Source organism: Cornus florida, unplaced genomic scaffold, assembly GCF_030987335.1.
Source record: "Cornus florida cultivar Cherokee Brave unplaced genomic scaffold, ASM3098733v1 CherokeeBrave_3.0.0_Hap2_Chr02, whole genome shotgun sequence".
NCBI lineage: Eukaryota > Viridiplantae > Streptophyta > Magnoliopsida > Cornales > Cornaceae > Cornus > Cornus florida.
Window position 1 is genome coordinate 8,785,928 of NW_026775572.1, and position 19,782 is coordinate 8,805,709.

Below are 19,782 nucleotides of genomic sequence, written 5' to 3' on the forward strand. Positions count from 1 at the left end.
CCGATTGCACCGTGGTGTTGTTTATAACTTTATATCATCTATATACATATTTTGAGCAGGTGATGCCAAACTCATACAAAATTTTGAGAGATTTCATTAAATACAAACCGTTATTCATAATAACAATAACAGATAGGAATACATTAAGTCACATAAAGCGGGCGTGAGAGCGAATTCGAGAGTAGGAGCGTGAGCGTAAGAGCGACAGAAGTAAGTCATAAACAGTGAGAATTTGAGCGAAACGCGTACGTAGCGTGAGAGCGGAAGCGCGCTCAGAGTGTAAGAGCGACACTCCTTGAGAAGAATTGTGTGACGTAGGGAATATTCAAAAAGCTGTACTTATTTAATTTATTTATTTTTATGATTTTGATTTTCTGGATAATGATTAAACAAAATATCAATATAAATATCTGAATAATTTGGAAGTGATAATAAGGCAGATAAAGGTGGAGTTATTTTGAGGAATAATTCTTATTGATAGAAACGGAAGAAAATGCAGCTCTCTATTGGACTAATTTATGTAATTTGAACCTACTCTCTGGATTTTGCCACGGTGCCGTTGGGATTTGATGCGAATGGTACTGCCAATTTTATGCATTGGGAATTAAAAAAAAAAAAAAAAAAAGAAAGAAAGAAAAAATCGGACCAAAAACGAAAAAAATCCGACCTGCCGGATTCGAACCAGCGACCTAAGGATTGCCGTTAGGCATTCACCACTACAGTCCTCCGCTCTACCAACTGAGCTAAGGTCGGTTTGTGAATTGTTCTACGCTTTTAGATATAAAACTATGAACATACGCTCTTGATATCGTTCTAGTTCTCAACTGCATGAACAAAGTATTCCTCTTTTTCTTTGTTTAGCAAATGGATGATTACCAAGACAAATAGTGAGTATTCATTGCATTGGAATATTTGTTTCCCATTGGTAGATTTCTTTCTACATTGTGTTTGTGAATTAGATCATTTTGAATAAAATTGGATTTAATTCTGGCAAGGTTCTAATCATTAATGCATATATCAGTGGCTACTATATTTGCTGTGTATGCATAAATTGAAAAGATTTCACCAAATATCAGTGTGTATGTATAATTGGTGATGGTGCTTTTGTGGCCTTGAAATTTCATTGCTCCAATTGAATGTTAGTGCATTTGTTGGTTCGTGTGGTTTGGTTTTGGTTATATCATCAATTATCGTGAGATTGGCAAATATAGGGGTTTCAGATTCATGAAGTTCAGAGATTGCGGTGGATACCATGGTGGTGGCTATGGTTGTGGGGAGAAATATATGATGGTCGATGGTGGAGAGAGAATAGGGCGGTGGTGAGGAGATGGAGAGAGATTGTACTTGTAGGGCGGCGGAGTGAGAATAAAAGGACGTACAAATTTTTTCCAAAGTTTAATATGACAGTTGGGGGCAACGGAAGAAAATTTCCTCGTGTGAACTTTACACCTTATTCCGGTCCTGTTCGAGATGTACTTTATAAAAAGGTTGTGAGACATTTGCTAAATATTCCAATGTGAAGTGCATCCCGCTGGATGGAATGGGTCCTACTGTTCCACCGAAAGGATTCGGGTCTTCCTCTGGCTGGATTGAATAATACATAATAGAACCCAATTTAAGTAAAATAATAACTTGAGAGAAAAGCAACTCAAGCCGAAGAACCATGTACGACTCCAAGGCCCAAACTAGCTTAACCCTTGCGTAGGGCTGCTTAGACCACACCACAAAAGCAAAACCTGGATCCAAATCCCTAAAAAGTTAAAATGGTTCACAAGTTGGGTCATAATGTGTATCTCCTGTGTTTCATCCATCATTCTAAAACTCAAATCTGTAACTCCACATACAACTATGTTCCAGTGCCCATCAATTTATGTTTCAATTTAAGTATCATTAGAAATTTCTTTGGTTGTAAGGATTTGGTACTTTAGTCTTATTCATTATCTTCTAAACCAACCATTGCATCACCTCATCTGTCTATGTAAATGCCTAGCATTTTCTGGTACAAAAACTCTACATTGTTAAAACCTCAGCTATTAGATCATCTAACACCAACCTCTCAATTTCCTTACCTGTTGCATCGATCTCATCTCCCAAATACAACCACTGTGACTCCCCCTCCAGCACCTTCTCCCACATGTCCTCATCCGCGCTCTTTTCTTGGCATTCCAGCAACTTTTGCAGCTCGTTCTTGATCCTGTCTGTCTGCCACTTTGAACCAACCCTCAATTTTACTGGCTTCACCCATGGGTGTGGATCCATGATAAGCTGGGAAATCTCCAAGAGTGCAGAATTTATACGGTCAAATAGCAGCCTCCTATCAGACTTCGACCAAGTTGTCTCGTCGTCGCAATATTTCTTCTCAAGATTGTCAAATATCCCGGGACCCAGGGGCCAATCGGGAGAGTGCCATGTTGCCATGAACGTATCAGCATCGGTTTCATTGAAACCTGAGTCAATTAACACATCAACTAGGTAGGAAGCTTCCCAGCTCTCCTCTATATACATTTCCTTATCCTCAGAGACTGCAATAAACCCTTCCCCAAGATCTTCGTTACTTGACATAAACATGGGCCCTTCTGCATATGTTTCTGTCTCCATCTTGAGAAGCTTAAGTTGCTCTCGAAGCCCTAGCAAGAACAAAGAAGATACAGATATATTAAAGCAGATAAACAGGTAATTTGAATTAGAGGAAAAAAAAAAAAAAAAAAGACAAACAGGTAATTTAGAAGCAAAAATAAATTAAATGATTGGTAGAATCATTCCTTCAGAAGGGGAGCAAAATGAAAAAAACAAAAAACAAGTCATAAAATGAGTAGTTGAAATACAGAGATTAAAATAGATGAGTAGATTGACAAGAAAAACATTTAATTCCAACATGAATGTTGAAATGGATAAGCGGCAATGCGAGGAGATGACAAATAGTTTTCAAAGCATTGATAAGTAGGCTACAGAAAGGACTTGTTGAGGAGACGACAAATAGTTGGCATAATGCATTTCTATGCTAACGACTGATGCTTGCAATGGAGTGGATACAACTCCCCTCAGCTTGGGTCTCATAACCATTAAAGAAGCCCCCCTTCTTTTATCTGCTAATTCAGTCTTTAGGAACCCAAAGCTTGGAGTTGTGAGAAATATGTCATGGCTATATATATGTAAGAGAATATGTGCTCAAAAAACTAAAATAAAGATAAAAGATTTGCTGTGCAGAAGCCCTTTTGCGCTCCATTTTAGGTTGCTCTATTGAGATTTGAAGGGAGGTGGGTATAAATTAGTCTGCTGTATTGGATGGAGCCTGCCTGTTTCAAATGCATCTCTTCATTATTTTATAATCTTTCAATTTACGTCATATTTTTGTTATGATTTTATCATACCATGTTCTCAATCTCCTTTATGTAGCAAGCCATCATGTTCTCAGATAGAAAGAAAAATAAGACGGGACACAACGACTTCAATTCCAAGAGATCTAAAAGTACCAGAGTAAATACACTAAAAAGCTTCATAGTTACCGTGAAGGTCAGCAACAACTCTCTCAAAGCATTCAGAACCACCAGACGATACATCAGCAACAACTCTCGAGCATTCAGAACTGGACGATACATCCTCTGTAAAAGGGACTTCCAGAACTGAAACTGGACTCAGACGATCAACCTCCTTGGAGCTTGCTGGAGAGTGTGGTTCAGTAATGGGACACTGAGAAGGAACTGGACTTTCTTCAGATGGTACAATCAATGGTTCCTGGAGAATCATAAAAGAACAAGAAGAAAATACTGTTGGTATTGACAAAAATGGGAACTGACATAATTCTACTTGAAAATGGGGAACTGAAAGAAAAAACAATGGAAACAAATAATTCAGGATAAAGTATCTCACAAGTCACAAGCATTTTAATAAGTATTCAATAAAATCATACAACATGAATGATGGGACTATTAAATGACAGTGGAAATCTTCAACTAAATATTTAATTCAATTATCAGTTATGATATATGCTTTCAAAAACTTACTACGAAGCAGATACTGAGCACTTTCTACAAATAAACTATTTTGAATAGTAGTTAACTAGATAACAGCAAACTGATTCCAGTGTTCACAATCAGTTTCCAAACATAGCCTGCAACAATGTGCACACCTTTGTTACCTAGCTCTGTACTCTCGAACACCGATATGGACAACAAACAATTATACAAGACCGGTTTGCGGGCCCAACCTTGACAAGTACAACTAATAGCAAATATTTTGGCAGCGACTGAACCCAACATTTTGACACACTGCTGCACCCAACACTCATCCAAGTTCACTGAATATAGGTGCAGACCACTGCCTGCCTACTAGAACAAAGTTAATATGTGAACAGGAATGCTAATGTTATTGGAGGGAAATGTAAAACTTCATTTTGAATGTACATGATGAAACATCCAGCAGATATCCTTAGTTTGGTTTCTAAAGTTACCCATAATAATAATAAAAATAATAATAATAATGCCTACCTTGATTCTTATGCATGTGTGCATAGAATGTCCTGATCCATAAATCAATCCAGAAGTCCTTACCAAAAAATTATTATAATAAAATCAGAAGTATTGATCAATTGTACACTATAAGAAGAGGAAAAAGGAAAGAAATTGGGGAAAAAAGAGAGGAAAGAAACAGGCTTATGCATTACACATGCTCTGTGTGTGTATTTATACGATGGATCCTCATGGTAAATTATAACAGAAAAACTCTGTTCATTCATCATTGACAGTTCCTTTACGACACAATATAAGAAATGTTAAGGGACTTGCATTTTGAAATCAATGAAGATATTTACAAAATGTCTTAATACATAAACACCTTAAACTGCATGAACAACCAGTATTTCCATTATGCTCTCCATACAATGTAATATATATAGGTGGTCCTTTATCTCACAGACTACGATGTGGAACTTATTAAAAATGCTAAGAGAAGGAAATGAAAGCAAGTGATATATAGCAAAATCAGAATAAAATATATTTTGGAACCTTCTCAACACTGTATTATAGAATATAAGAATTATGTATTCTGTAATATATTTTCAGTAATGCAATACTTCCTTATAAACCTATAAGAATAGATTGATAAAAGATCTCAAAACAGCACCATGATGCACTCAAAAAGCTAGGGTAAGAAAGGGAATTTAATTTTTCTTTAAAATGCAATAACTCAAAATTGCAGCAATGATTTATGACGTAAAGAAAAAAGAGGAAATGACACTGTCATCCATTAATGTAAAAATCTCTAAGATACTTTCCAGATTATTTATGAGGCCCATTTAAGAGTTAAAGATTCGTTTGTTCAAATCAACATTCAAAATTAGATTTAAATATGACATTTTTAAAATATAACTGCTAGATCCGTGCACTTGTTAACAACGCGAGAAAATTTTTTATAATATGTAGAAGTCATGAAGGTTCCCAGATTTTAATGACCGGTCCCCCCTTCATGCACAACCCCATCCAAAGGGAAAAAGAAAAACATTTTTGTTGTAGTAACAGAAAAAGGGTAAGTGTAGTAATTCAGGTTCTACCATGTGCTTGCATTCAACAAATATAGTGAACTGTGATTTATTAACAACTAAATCATTGGTTCCAATGTTCTTACTTACAATTTCAATGTTTTTCAAATTTGGACAACGAATTCCCCACAAGTTTTGAATAATCTAAAACCTAATTGTGATTATTAAGTTCCTGTTAATGTAATTCAAAGCTCTGCTGAGAGATATGAATGTAAAGGAGGCAAGAAAGCAGGGACGGATAAACAAGTAAGCCACATCCTGTGCTTATTGGCATGGGAATTGAGCAAGGTTAAAAGGGAGTTACAGGATAGGGGTGGGGATGGGATTTCACAAGCAACAGTGTAGGATTTGGTACAACAATGGTCTTCCTCAGCCACTCTAACCCAACAAGGGAATACTTTCATCACTTTAAGTGCCTTCCACAAATAACATGTCGATAAAGCACCATGCACAATTTACAAAAAAGAATTAAATGAAAAAACCTATTACCTAACACTTGCAAGGAGTTTCACCTTCATAAACTATCAATGTGGAATGAGCATCCTACATGCAGCAGTTTGACATAAAATAGAGTTGTTCAAACTGAATACAATGCACACAAAGGATTACAATTCCCTGAACTTTTAACATTGGAAGAAATCACATTCTAATGTATAAGAATGTATATAATATAAAGAAGGGTAAATTTTAAGGAAACCAAGAACTATCCCCTGAAGAATAAGGAAATAAATTAAAGTATTACAATCAACTACAGAAAGATGCGGGATAGAATCGTACTAAATTTGGCCAGTCACATAAAAAAAAAAAATAATAATAAATAAATAAATAAGGTGATTGTGACCTTGAATTTGAGATATTTTCTTCTTTGTGGTTTTCTAAGCTAGACAATGTGGTTGGTGGAACGAGATAGTTGTGAGATCGAGAGCTGGGATACCTAACCTACATAATAGGGAGGTGCTTTTCCCTCCAGTCCATAGATATCCCGGTTCAGGAACATAGATATAGATAAATATATTTTTAAATGCAAACACATGAGGAGGTGCTCTACATTTCATGGTATTCCCAAAATGGTCACTCCTAACATAGACATAAGTAAATATATTTTAAATGCAAGCACATGAGGAGGTGCTCTACATTTCTTGGGACTCCAAAATGGTCACTCCCACACTCTCACCCTAACTGGTATTCTAAGTTCAAAAGACTGAACTACTACACACCGACTCAAAACCGTGTATGGGCTCAAAGCTATGATCAGCTTGGTTCTAAGTCATCAAATCAGCGAGAACTAATGGATTGGTGAAAATGTTTAGAGCTTAGTCAACCAAAGAAACAAAATAATAATAATAAGATGGTCATTTGAGTTGTCGGATTTATTCATGCAAAACAAAATTTTATGTTGATGTGCTTGGTGGTGCACAATGGAAAGAGGGGGTATCATGTCTAAAGTGGAAATTCTACCACAGATAATTATTGATGTTGAGAGTGATCAATATATAATAGAAAGGATAATTGAGTGATCTTGGCAGATAAGGAAGCTAGAGCTCAGTTTTCTGCTTCAACATTGACTATGGGTTGTTCTAGGTGTCCCGGGAAATACAATCACCACCACCAACTATAAAAAACGCCACTTATCACAAAAAAAAAAAAAAAAAAAAAAAAGAAAAGAAACTATACAAAATGCCAAGGATTCTCATTCCCACACCCCACCCTGTCAAAAACCAGACCAGGATGCCAGGAGCTCAAACCGAATGCCCAAGTTAGTCCTATGTCCTCACACCAAGAATGGTTTTAGAAAAGATATCCACATGCTTAATAAAAGAAATAAAACAATAACAAGAAAAGTTCCAAATAGTGGACACACCCATTGTCACAGAATCGGGATATGATGGGGATATGTAACGATCATGGACATCGCAATCATGATCTTTTTCAACCTCGCACACCTTGTACCAATGCAAAATTAAGCAACTTTTAAATTCATAATACAACAAATGATTTTTAATGCATACGCTGAATATCTAAAGGTAATTTAGTTCTTTTTTTTTTTCTTTAGTTGGTACTCACACACACATGCCTCCACTGAGGCTCGAACTCCTGAACTCTCTTTGAGAAGTAGGGGCCTGATACCGCTAGGCCACTAGCCCGTTGGTTAGGTAATTTAGTTATGCATAAAGGCTTGTGAATTAAATTTAAGTTGTTTATTGAAAATTTTCACTAATTTCTACTTTTGACTTAATTACAACCACAAATACATTTAACAATAAAATAAACAAAAAGTAACCATATAAAACACAAAAAAAAAACATTCGAGCATATCAATGTCATCATACACAGGTAGCCTCAAATTCAGCATTGAAATCCGACGAGCTCTAATCAACTTGGGCGTCCCCTCGATTGCCTTGTCCACCTCCTCGACCCCCGGATATCACCCATTAGGACTTCTGAAGCCCCTCTTGCTCCTCCTTGTGTGTTCACTGGATACAGACTGAAAATTTTCTTATCCTTTTTTTTTTTTTTTTTTCAGTTACAATGTTAAAACCAAGGGCATTGTAGCCTAGTGACATCTTGTTACAAGGGTACTTGTCCTACATCGGATCCAGATGGGAAGTGAAATGGGTATAAATGGGTGGGTATGTAGCACAACCTAATAACTTAAGTTTTTTGGTAAATGGGCAAGCACTCACCCATTACAGTTGGTATCAGCGCCAGATCCAATCCTTGATCCAGTGACCCATCAAGCGCCCAGCTCGGAAGGCATCTGGGTGAATCACCTGGGTAGGCAAGGTGGCCCGACCATAACGAAGGCGTTGCGAGTTCGAGTGGGGAAGAATGTTACAAGGGGTACTTGTCCCACATCGGATCCAAATGGAAAGTGAAATGGGCGTAAATGGATGGGGGCCACCCATTAATAGCTTAACCTTTTGGATAAATGAGCAAGCACCCACCTATTACACATCTCCACTACCTTCCAAAGTGGATGGTAAGGGTTTAAGTCCCCGTAGGGACAAATGGAAGCGTGAGTTTCTTGGCAAGGGAAAAAAAAAAAAAGTTACTACGCCTAAATCTCTGCTTTTGGGCTCAATGAAAATTGGCCTTCTTATCTTTTTTGGGGCTTGTTTGGCTTATTAGCCTTTCCATGTATTTTGCTTTCAGGTGATGCTTGCTTAAGCTAACCTTTTGGGCCTCCCTCAGGCCTGTATGTAAGCTAACCTTTTGGGCCTCCCTCAGGCCTGTATGTACATTTCCCCTATTCATTTATTCTATCGCTTAAACTTCCGGTTAAAAAAAAATGTCGTCATACACGAGAAACAAAATCCGCACACACATATAAAGCAACTAAAGAGTTTTTGATACACGTCAAACACTTTAAAATTAAATCTAAGTGAAAAAATAAAAATTAATTCAAATATTAAAAAACTTACCTATTATTTTATGGATTGAAAAGCTTTTATTCAATATTTAGGCTCAAATCTCATGAATAATGAGCTTTGGAGAGTAGATCTAACCTTTAAACTGTGTTTGGAGGGATTGTATATCGCTAGTAGAAGGATAAAAATTAAAAAGTGGAATCAGGAAAAAAATAAGGCTTTTAAAACCTAGATGTCACACAATCGTTTTGGTTTCGTAATGACAATTATAGCTCCATATCAACTAATATGACACTGCATAAACTATTTCTCGTGTATAATAAAGTCGCACCAATATATTGGTGAGAATTATGCTATGTTTGGTCAGAAGGAAGGGTATGCCCATGTTTTTCCCCCGTCCAAAATTTGCGGAACAAAAGAAGGAAAGAAAGAAAAACTATCCTATAAATATGCTATAGCAAATTTAACCTTCAATTATTTATAACTATGATATGAATATTTACTTTTTATAAGTTTATATAATGAGGGAATACTCGTAAAAATTATAAAAACTCTCCTTCCCTTCCTTCCAACCAAACAAAAAAGAAGTGTCACTTCAACCCTTCAATTAAACCAAACAAAAATTGAGGGACACGCCACCCTTTTCCTAAGGATGCCTCATCCATCTCTCCCCTTCTCCCTTCCATCCATTTTTCCATCCCTCCAACCAATCAGAGTATTAATATTGATTATGTCCAAGTCCATCGAGATTTGACCGATAGTCTCACTACGTTGGGTTTTGAAACCTTGGTAATAGAGACTAAATTGAAAATCTAATTTGATTTGATTAACGCGTGCATGACATATGGAGCAATTGCCATATACAAGGCTTATTCTACCACATAAAATTATTGTAGGTTGAGAGAGACAAATATCCAAAAATAGGAAGGACAAATCGAGGGAGGTAAGCAAATACGGAACCTAAAGATTGATTTTTGACTTCAACACTTGAGTGGGTATTGTGATTTGTCTCTTGGTGTTTCAAGAAATTCAATTGCCACCGAAAAAAAAGGTATAAAACCTTGTTCTTCAATATGGTTATGGGAACAACCAGGTCAATCGACGACAACAAAGGCGTTTAGAGTAACCAACGAATTATAGAACAGCCAAATTCCATACTAGATAATTACCTTAATAATGCAAAAGGTTCATTTAGCTATTTTGGAAATGAGAAACTATGGTTATGCATGAATCGGATAATATAGTTCAACCCGTGTACCAAAGATTTCTTACAACAAAAACGTCTCTAAGTGCAATCCCGATTAATTAAAGGTACTAGGAGGGGGGTTTAACGATACACAGACCTAAATGTTGACGTTATTTCCACAAAATGAATGTTCTCATTCTTGAATCCACATTCTCATGCTTGGTTGTCCGAACTTTTACACTTACCATGTGAGAATAGTGGGTCATAGTGTAGTTAACATCAATGAGAGAAGGCAAATCTTGGTGAACAATGGTTGCCCGATGAATGCACCTTGCCGGAATGTCTTTCTAATGTTCAGCTGATGCATTCAACTCAAAGCAAGAAGAATTGAGAGGACAAGATCAATGGTAGTTGGTTTTATGAGAGGATAAAAGGTTTTGGAAAAATCCAAATAGAGAATAAGATTGTACCATTAGTGACTAAGCATGACATATACCATTCTAGAGATCCATCGACCTCGAGGCTCGAGCTTGGTTTTGAAAACCAACTTGGAACAAGAACATTCAAATAAAGTGCTTGGAGAAGGCACTGATTTTAATTTTGCTGTGAAGTCAAAATTTATTCATCTCTAGCAGCATCCGAACTGGAATTTCAAGAGAGAAGAAGTTAATTCCATTAGCAGCCAACCGACCACAAGAATCATTCTCAATGAAGTAAGTCATCACCACAATGTTTCTAAAGCATTTATTATTTTGTCAATATGATTCTGCACATATCTTTTGATGGAAATGATGCATTGAAACATGCCGAATGTGTGGTTATTTTTTCTTTTTTTCCCCAACCAATAAGGGGAAAAAAAGTAAAGGAAAAAAAAGTGTGCCTAATGCATGCTTAAGTGGGAAAATTCATATAAGGCAAGTCCATAAATCCATAAAACCACATAATAACATGACTTTACAAAAGAAATTACAAGGGCCAGCTGCAAGCCCCATAAATCACAATGTATCATGAAAAAGGCTTAAATAAAAACATTTGTTCTTTTTGCAAAATGATACTCCAGTATTCCGAAGGAAATAGAGCATTGAAATATACCTCCGGCGTGTTTCTTTTTTCTTTTTCCTTTTCTCACCAACAAGGAAGGTAAAACAAAAGGCATGCCTAATGTGTGCTTAAGTGGAAAAAACCATGTAAAGCAAGTGCATTAATCAATGAACCCACCTAATATGGTGGCTTTTGGAAAGAAATTACTGAGGTCAGCCCCAGAAATCGCAACGTATCGCATATATAGGCATACAGGCTAATTACATCAATTATTGGAAGAAATAAGAGGAAGGCGGCACGTCACAGAATTCTCACATCTACTCACGCATTTGTGCAGCCATTATTTTACCAATACTCATAATGACTTTATTTTTCTATAAAATTTCTACCACTTTAAACTAAGGTGCTAGAGATGTTGGTGCCAAGCCTCATCAGTGATAGTAGTAATAGTATGAAAGCAAATCGGAAAAAAAGGTCGATTCCAGTGTATGAGCTTCCTCTTGAACTGCTTGCCTTGGTCACCACCTTTGTAGTCCTATCCTTTATAGTTTATATAAAACCATGAGAAGAAAATTCAAACAGATCTGAGCTCACCTGGCTAACAGAATAAAAAAACTCATTTGATGTAAGGAATAACAAAAACATGATTAAAGGCAAATAGGTAGGGCCTATCGGAAAATCTGGAGAATGAAGTTGCAAAATACCGAATAAATTAGGATCAATTTGGTTTAGTTTTTTTAGAACAATGTTCTATTTTTAGAGAACTGAACATCAGAATAAAATACAAAAATTTGTTTGGTTATCAATTTCTTGAAACCTCTGTTAAACAAAAAAGGCCTATTTCCAAATAACGTCCTATTATAGTTCTGTGAAAACAGGTTTCTGTTCTCCAAGTTCTGAAGAACTATAGCACCTTCCTTCTCAAATTAAAAGGAATCCTCAATCTTAGAATGCGTCGCTAAACACCTATGAGTTTTACCTCTACACAGATGATTAGCTTGTGAACCACAACCTATTGAATTGGAACAACCAAAATCTAGCTTCACTTTCTTGCTAAAACATCAATTCACACTAGAGTTGAGAAAACTGATATCCAAAGAAAGTGACAAATGAATTTGGTAAGCAAGAGGATCCATATTAACAGAGTCCTCATGGTCGCATGACCTTGAAGTAGATTAACAAGTTAAAAATATGTAGGAATGAGTGGTTGGGCTCGGAAACTGTAAAGGACCCAAACCTCCAACCAAGCCCTTTGACAGACCGAAACACCTTAGCTAAATCATCAAAAGAATTGTCGATGGCTACAAGTTGCCAAATCATCATAAGAAAATTCCAGATTGATCTTGGACATAATATTAACTGTCTTTGCAAACAAGTTGCAGTTGTTGAAAAAGATAAACGCTCATTTATTTTAAGACGTGAAATTGGAATCCTCTTCATGCTAAAATATGCGCCGGTTAATGTTTCCAGATTGACTAATAAAGCAGGAACTTCTTCAATGTATTCATTTGATTCAGCCATGGTGCATACAATCTGATCTCTCCATGCTAAAATATTCTATATTGTCTTATGTTGAGGCCCCAAGAAAATATTTATTTGATCCGATAGAAAGAAAAGTTTTGCATGGGGTATTGGCCATTAAGAGTTCGATTTTCACTAGGCTCTTGATATGATTGGCATAAACTAGGAACAAGAAGACTCATATTCTACAATTTTTTACACCTTAAATACCCTTTCAAATATAAAGACGTTAGGGTTTCTTCTCACATAAATCTCTCTCCGCCCCAATTGGTCAATTTCTCCCTCTTTCGCCTATTCTTTCACTCTCACAGTTGCCTGGACAGATTTACCACCATCAACATCAGAGTTCGTTGTAATTGCCAAATGTGGAGCTTGTCATCATAGTCATCCATCATTACCTCTAGTCAATCCAGCCTCAACATCACCTTGACTCATAAAAGTCATGTTCTATCTCTCCAACCATATTTTTCTTCCTGAAGAGCAATCTAAAATCAAGCAATCCTACTTTTCCTTTCAATGCTGTTGAGGAGATTTCATATAGTACACTAAGTGGCAAGTAAAACGAAGAAAACAGTAAGGGATGGGACATGTAGCACCAATCCACCTTAATACAGTACGGGGAAAGGTTGAGAATGCCGTCCAACAGGGCATCAGGATACAGAAGCCCATTTCACATCCACTTGTCATTCATAGCTTTCATACCTCATTATTTGGACCATAAATTCCATACATGTGAGTTTGATCAGCACAGTTGCCAACACTTAAAACCAAAGAGTGGGACATTTTGAAAAGACATCTACTTGGTGGCTGCTGTGGAGAATAGGGAAAAGAGGGAGAGAATGATTTTAAGATTGCTCAAAGGTGTGGTTCTGGTAAGAGAAAGACACAAGGCACATGGAGGACCTGGAAGATTTTTATGAACTTCTATGTTAAAATAATTTCAAGTTTAACATTTGAATTTGTACAGCAGTATTAAGGTACGTTCAGGTAAGTTTTCTGAACACTTGGCAATCAGGAACTATCTCTTAAAGAATAAGGAAACAAATCAAATTAATAGGATTGATCACATATAGAAGTGAGGTGAGAATCATGCTAAGTTTGACCAAAGTTACATAAGGTGTGCAATTATTAGTTTGCATGAGAAGTTTCCTCCGTCATGTGTTCCATGAGTTAACTTGCATCCTCCTCCACTTGTTTCTGAGCTTAGTTGCATGAGAAGTTCCCTCCTCCACGTGTTTCCTGAGCAAACCAATGGTTGACAACAGGAGAAGGCTGTGGTCAAGTACAGCAGCCAGCCATCTACAAAGTTGTGGGACAAAACGACACCAATTCAGTAATTGATGACGTCAACCTACATAATAGTTGTCCGCGTCTGAAAAAGTTAGTGCAACAGAGAAGACTAGACCTCTTATAAAACCACCAGCCATCCACAAGTTTTCAAGCCATTTCACAGCAACAGAAAGCCTCTAAATGTTCTCTACATCCTTAACTTGTCTTTGAAGCAAGAGTACTCAATTCAACTCAACAAAGCCTTCTTAACTATATGGGATCAATTAAATGAGTCGTATTTATTCCTTTTGCTCTCTCTATTATACCACACACTATCATAGTTTTCTTAACTGTAAAATGTTGCAACCAATATTAGTTTTCAACGTCTTTGAAGCAGGAGTATAATAATCTATGAAAAAAAGCTATGAGCTAAATATTCTAAAAATGACAAAGTCAGTCAAAAAAGTGCAATCACCATCAGTAACATGCATAGTATCATTATTCTACAGTTAGATTTGCCTGTAAAACATACTTCATTGTCTAACATGAGATGCTGACAGCTATTTGTAAACAAAATAATATATATGTCTCCCATACACAAAGGGAAAAGGTAAAAACAGAGAGATTAAAAAGAACAAGAAGTAATGGAAGAGACTTGAGTTCATCAAATGAGAACAGACGAAAGAAGATAAGAGAAAATATAAGAAAACTATAAGTTGCCATGGATAGTGGCTGTTGGAAAAAAATAGGCTGGCACAATTTTCATAATTACTGCATTTATATAATGTCAACAAATGAAAAGGATCATTCAGAAAAGAGAATCGAACCTCTGTTTTTGAATCCTCAATGTCACGAGCAGAGGGGTCACCGTTTTCTAACACAGAAATTGATGTTTTTGTAAGTGAATCATCAGTGCATTCAGAGGGCATGGTCATACTCTCAAGTTCAGGATCCCCCGCCGCATCAATAGTTGAACTGGTATAGACAACATTGTTAGCAGGAATCTCAAAAACCACGGGCTTTTGGTCAGATGGCCCTTCCTTTTCAAGATCACTCTCCCCCTGAAATTGGCTGGAATGAATTTCCTGTAAAGAGTCAATACTACGCCTATATGTATGGTGAGAGGACTGCGATTTCTTATTCCTGGATCTTAAGTTTCTAGGTGAAAGATTTTTCTGACCTAAGTTTCCCTTCAACGCCTTATTTCTACCCCGGTGCATAGCTTCTTTTGGCATCAGATACCTATCATCATCAAGAGCTTCACATTCCATAGGACCACCGCAGCCAACCAATGAAACAGGGGGAAATTGTCTTGATAAATTCCTAATACGTCCATCCTTCCAACCATCCCTGCTGCTGATACCCAAAGGATCATCCCAAGCAGCAGTTTCATCAACGCTATGAAATCTCTCACTGGGTTCATCCACACCTATCATGGCATCCCAATTCTCTGCTCCCAACTCCCTGTCAGGAATAGCAAGCATTTCACCCAGTGTGCTGCCCCTGCAAACTACTCCCACATCATGATACCTTTGTGTCATCTTCCACCTCTCTGAAAGTCTCTTCTTGGCCTCCCTACTAACAGATGATTCAACTGAATGGGATGACGAAAGCTTCTGTCGGCTACTCCAGTCAAATGAATTTCGGGAAGTCTGCAATGTCACCTCTGATTCACTTGTAGAATCACTTCCAGACATGCTATATGAGCTCTCATCCCCAGCATATCCTCTAGATGTGGACGACAGGTTGATCAGCTTGCTGTCTCTCATTCTCCTAGTAATCTCTTTAGCAATTTCTCTAGATTCTCTGAACTTGGGCATCGAAAGACCCACATCACTGTCTAAATTCTTCTTCACATATGATCCTGCCTCCCCATTGCCAATACTTGGAAATTCTGTATGCTTCCTATTGTCTAACTGATAAGTATGTGAAGTAGGTGATGGAACAGATCTAGTAAGATTCCGCATCTTCGCAACGTTTGGTTTCAGAACAACAATCCTTGCTGGGACTGGGAGGACATCTGTCTCAGGCTTCCTTTCTAATTGCATTTTTGATGGTTTAACAGAGTTATGAGAACCACATTTTTTGTAGGAGTAACTAAAATGGCCATCTTGATGTTTCCGCTGAGAGCTAATATTGCACTTTAAAGAAGGTTCTCTCTCCAAATTCCAGCCTATGGCACTGCTTTCATACTTTTCATAGTTTGATGGTTTCATAACTGCTATGTGACTGCACTGGGATCTGGGAACAGCATCTTGCAGATCAAGCAGATGTCTCGTGAACAAGGAATCTGGTTGCTCGAGAAATTCCAGCAATAAGTCTTTGTTGGAATCTAGCATCTCAAGTGTATCGTAGAACTCTCTTGAATCCTGAAGCTTTTCGTTTGTGGAAAGACATTTTGCATTCAAGAACTTCTGTTGAATGAATGCTATATCTGCTTCAGTTAGCTTTGAGTTTGTAGTCTCTTTTGATGGGTTACTAGCACTCTCAACCTTCAATGTTTCAGAAACTTCATAGACGTCCTTGAATTCTAGCTGCTCTGTTGAGATCTTCTTATTCAATCGGCGGTCATATAGTTTGTCATTCCTCTGAAATCCTATTGATGCAGTCCTCTGCCGATAGTTTTCTGAGAACCCCTTTTGTTGTTTATGAACAGGCTGCTGAGGTGGTAACCCATCGAGACCCATCAATCTGCCAATAACAGTTGGTGGTCTTCTCTTGGATTCAGTTTCTTTTGACATTTCATCTGCCAATAATTTCTTTATTGGGGTCCCAGTTACTCGTTTCGAAGAGCTTTGTGCCAGATCAAATGTTAACTACAAAAGCCAAATGCATTTATTCAAAAATAGAAGAATCATTACTAACATATCCTGGTAGCAGAATTGCTTCTAAATGACTTTTCAGAGATTAATATAATGTATACATATATATAAATTTAAAAGAAGGTCAACATTACAAACTGATAAGCTCACCAATTCTTCCTCAGTGGTACCACCACTACTCCGAGAACTAGAACCAGATGCCAATTTTGGAACAGTTCTTTGTTTCTGAGTCTGCCTGTTTCCTGGAAATGATTTTCTATAACAACATCAGGATAGCCATTCCAAGATAAGATTACACATATGCACATGCACAGAGATGGCCGCAGATGATGGGAACAAATTTTCTAATCAACGAAACTAAAGGCAGGAAATGGATACACCATATCAGTAGAAACAATCGAAGAGCGAAATTGTCAAAATATCTCAATTGAAACACTCAATTCCCTTTTCTAGGCACAAAGTGGATGAAAACCTCATTTCATTAAGCCTAGGATGAATATAGATTTTTTATTTTAAAAAAATCACAAAAAAAATAAAAGGGAGAAATAAGAAATCAAGTTGTCTAAAAGAAACGCAGTAAGATGAGAGGATATAAAACGAAGTGCAGAATGTATAAATCAAAATTAAGAGAAAAATCACATAAACTAACAGAATACTTTTATAGCACTACATGCTTCCATTATGCCTCATGATAACCCGAGAAATCAATAAAGAACAAACAAAATCATATTGATACCACTACACATAAGGCCCTACTCAATTCCACTCGAAAACAACACCTACTTTAACAAAAGCACAAGCAAAGCCAAAACTCAAGCTTGCTCATAAACTTCACAAAGAGCATCACAAACAAACAAAAGTTATAAAAAACAAAATCCAGAAACAAAGACAACCATATGCTTGGTTGCTAAGAAAATGTAGGAAAAATAAAAAATAAAAAGTCCAAAGTTTCCATCTTTGAAACTTGTTTATCTAAAAATACTCTCAAAATGAGTAAAAATTATCAGTTAAACTGAATTACTTTCATTTTCTGAAAAGAAAAATATATATATTTGTTTTAAAAATTTTAATTTCTTTTCCTTTTTTCCCTACAATTTTCTCAGCTACCAAACGTACTAACATTTTAGACATGGAGTCCAATTCCTATTTTCTTGAAGAGAACACAAAGTACAATTCAAATTATCAGCTTACTTTCCAGGTCAAAACAACACAATAAAAAAATTCCCAAATAAAACATATTTTTTCCTTGATTTTCCCAGCAGCCAAACGGATGTATCACAAATAGATTCTTTCTTTTCTTCATTTTTCTCAGCCAGAAGAATATTTTTTTTATTAAAAAAAAAAAAAAAAAAGATAGACAGAGATTCGCATACAGACAAGGACTGAGAAAGAGGGGGAGTGAGAGAGAGACAGAATCTGACCTTCGTTGATGGAAGTAACTTTGGACCTCCTCAGCCTCACTCTCTCCATTTTAACTCATAAAAGAGAGACAAAAAGATGTTGAAGGAGAGAGAAATTGAAGTTTCCAAGAAAATCTTGGGCCGGAATTATCGGGAAAAAGCACGAGAGCGCGAATGTGAAGAATCCGAGAAGATCAAGCGAACAGAAACCCTAGCTTTTCAGCTAAATTCAAACACACACAGATAGAAACACAGATCTTATGTATAGATATACATTTATACTCTAGAAAGAGAAAAGAGAGAAAGAGAGTGGAGATGCTTTAACTTTTAGAGAGAGAAAGTGAATAGATGGAAACCGGCGACAAGAGAGGGAGAAGTGGTGATGTAGAGTCATTTTCTAGAGAGAGAGACATTTATGAGGACAGGGGTGCGTTCGAAGCAGGGAACGTCCGTCCCTTCTGGCAAGACTATCTATGTATGTATCACACTGTATTTTTGAACTTTCAAATGTAATGTAATGAACTGACACAGCACCTGTGAGAGGTTCTGGGCGGGCAAGTGGTTTTTGGTATGCTAATTAGGTCCCTTTAGCTATGAAGGCCACGTTTCCACCTCCTGCGCTGCCACGTCCTAATCATGTTTGCCTTATTTAGGAACGCTCATCGACACAACCTATGAAGTACGGACACTCCTCTCAGGGGTTCCGTGTCGGATACTTTTCAGACACCAACATCTGTGTCCGAGAGTCCGACACTTCTATAAAGTGTCCAAATTTTATTTTTTATTGGACACGGACACTTTATAGAAGTGTCGGACTCTCGGACACACGGTCCGACACTTTTGTGAGACAAAATTTATTTTCTCACTCCTCTCAGTCTCTCATATTCTTCAATTATCTCTCTTCATGAACAAAATATATATATATATATATATATATATATATATATATAAAAGTTACATGAATAAAACTTTATGAAAGACTGAAAGTATATATGTTTATTCATATACATATTTAGTTCATTATAGTTATGTCTTTTCTGCACATCTTCGTTTGGAATTTGGATCAACTTTATTTTTCATTTATTTTCTGTTTGGTCTTGTCTATATTTTTCTTATAACAAAGATGAAATTATTGAAATTGATTATGTTATTTGTTGTTGTTTTATTTATCTGTACAAGATTCTAGTAATTATATTTTGAACACACACATATATATATATAGATATATATAATTTTATAGGCGTATCCCCGCCGTGTCCGTGTCTTATTTTTTTAAAATTTGTCGTGTCGCCGTATCCGTATCGTGTCATACCCGTATCCCATATCCGTGTCCGTGCTTCATAGTCGAGAACTAGTGTTTGGGGTATCTTTTCACACATTTGCCCCAAACTAACCCCAACTAATTACTTTATAGGTGTCAAAAAAAACATGTATAGATATATACTATAATATATATGGCTTTATACTCTCATTGAGTCAATTTCAAATTTATTTATTTATTAGCGAAAATTTTATCTGGACAAAAAAAAAAAGTCACACACCCACATTGACTTGGGGTTTGTTTGGTTTTTTTTTTTTTTTTTTTTTCAGAGTCTTAGCACAATTTTCTGAATAACAGAGACTCAACCGTTGAATTTCT

At 36.6% G+C, this 19,782-nt stretch overlaps 1 protein-coding gene and 1 non-coding gene across 2 annotated transcripts; both read right to left on the bottom strand.

Moving 5' to 3' along the window:
* Positions 1-661: 661 nt before the first annotated feature.
* Positions 662-753, bottom strand: TRNAY-GUA (transfer RNA tyrosine (anticodon GUA)). Its single transcript is given in 2 exon segments — positions 662-697; positions 717-753. It is a non-coding gene; the product is annotated as a tRNA-Tyr (tRNA).
* Positions 754-1,726: 973 nt separating this feature from the next.
* Positions 1,727-18,689, bottom strand: LOC132293489 (uncharacterized). Its single transcript, XM_059790999.1, has 5 exons — positions 18,165-18,689; positions 16,894-16,985; positions 14,749-16,737; positions 3,507-3,735; positions 1,727-2,627 (listed from the first exon to the last, which is right to left on the bottom strand). The coding sequence occupies exons 1-5, from the start codon at positions 18,211-18,213 to the stop codon at positions 2,011-2,013; spliced, it is 2,976 nt and encodes a 991-aa protein (XP_059646982.1). The 5' UTR covers positions 18,214-18,689; the 3' UTR covers positions 1,727-2,010.
* Positions 18,690-19,782: the final 1,093 nt, after the last annotated feature.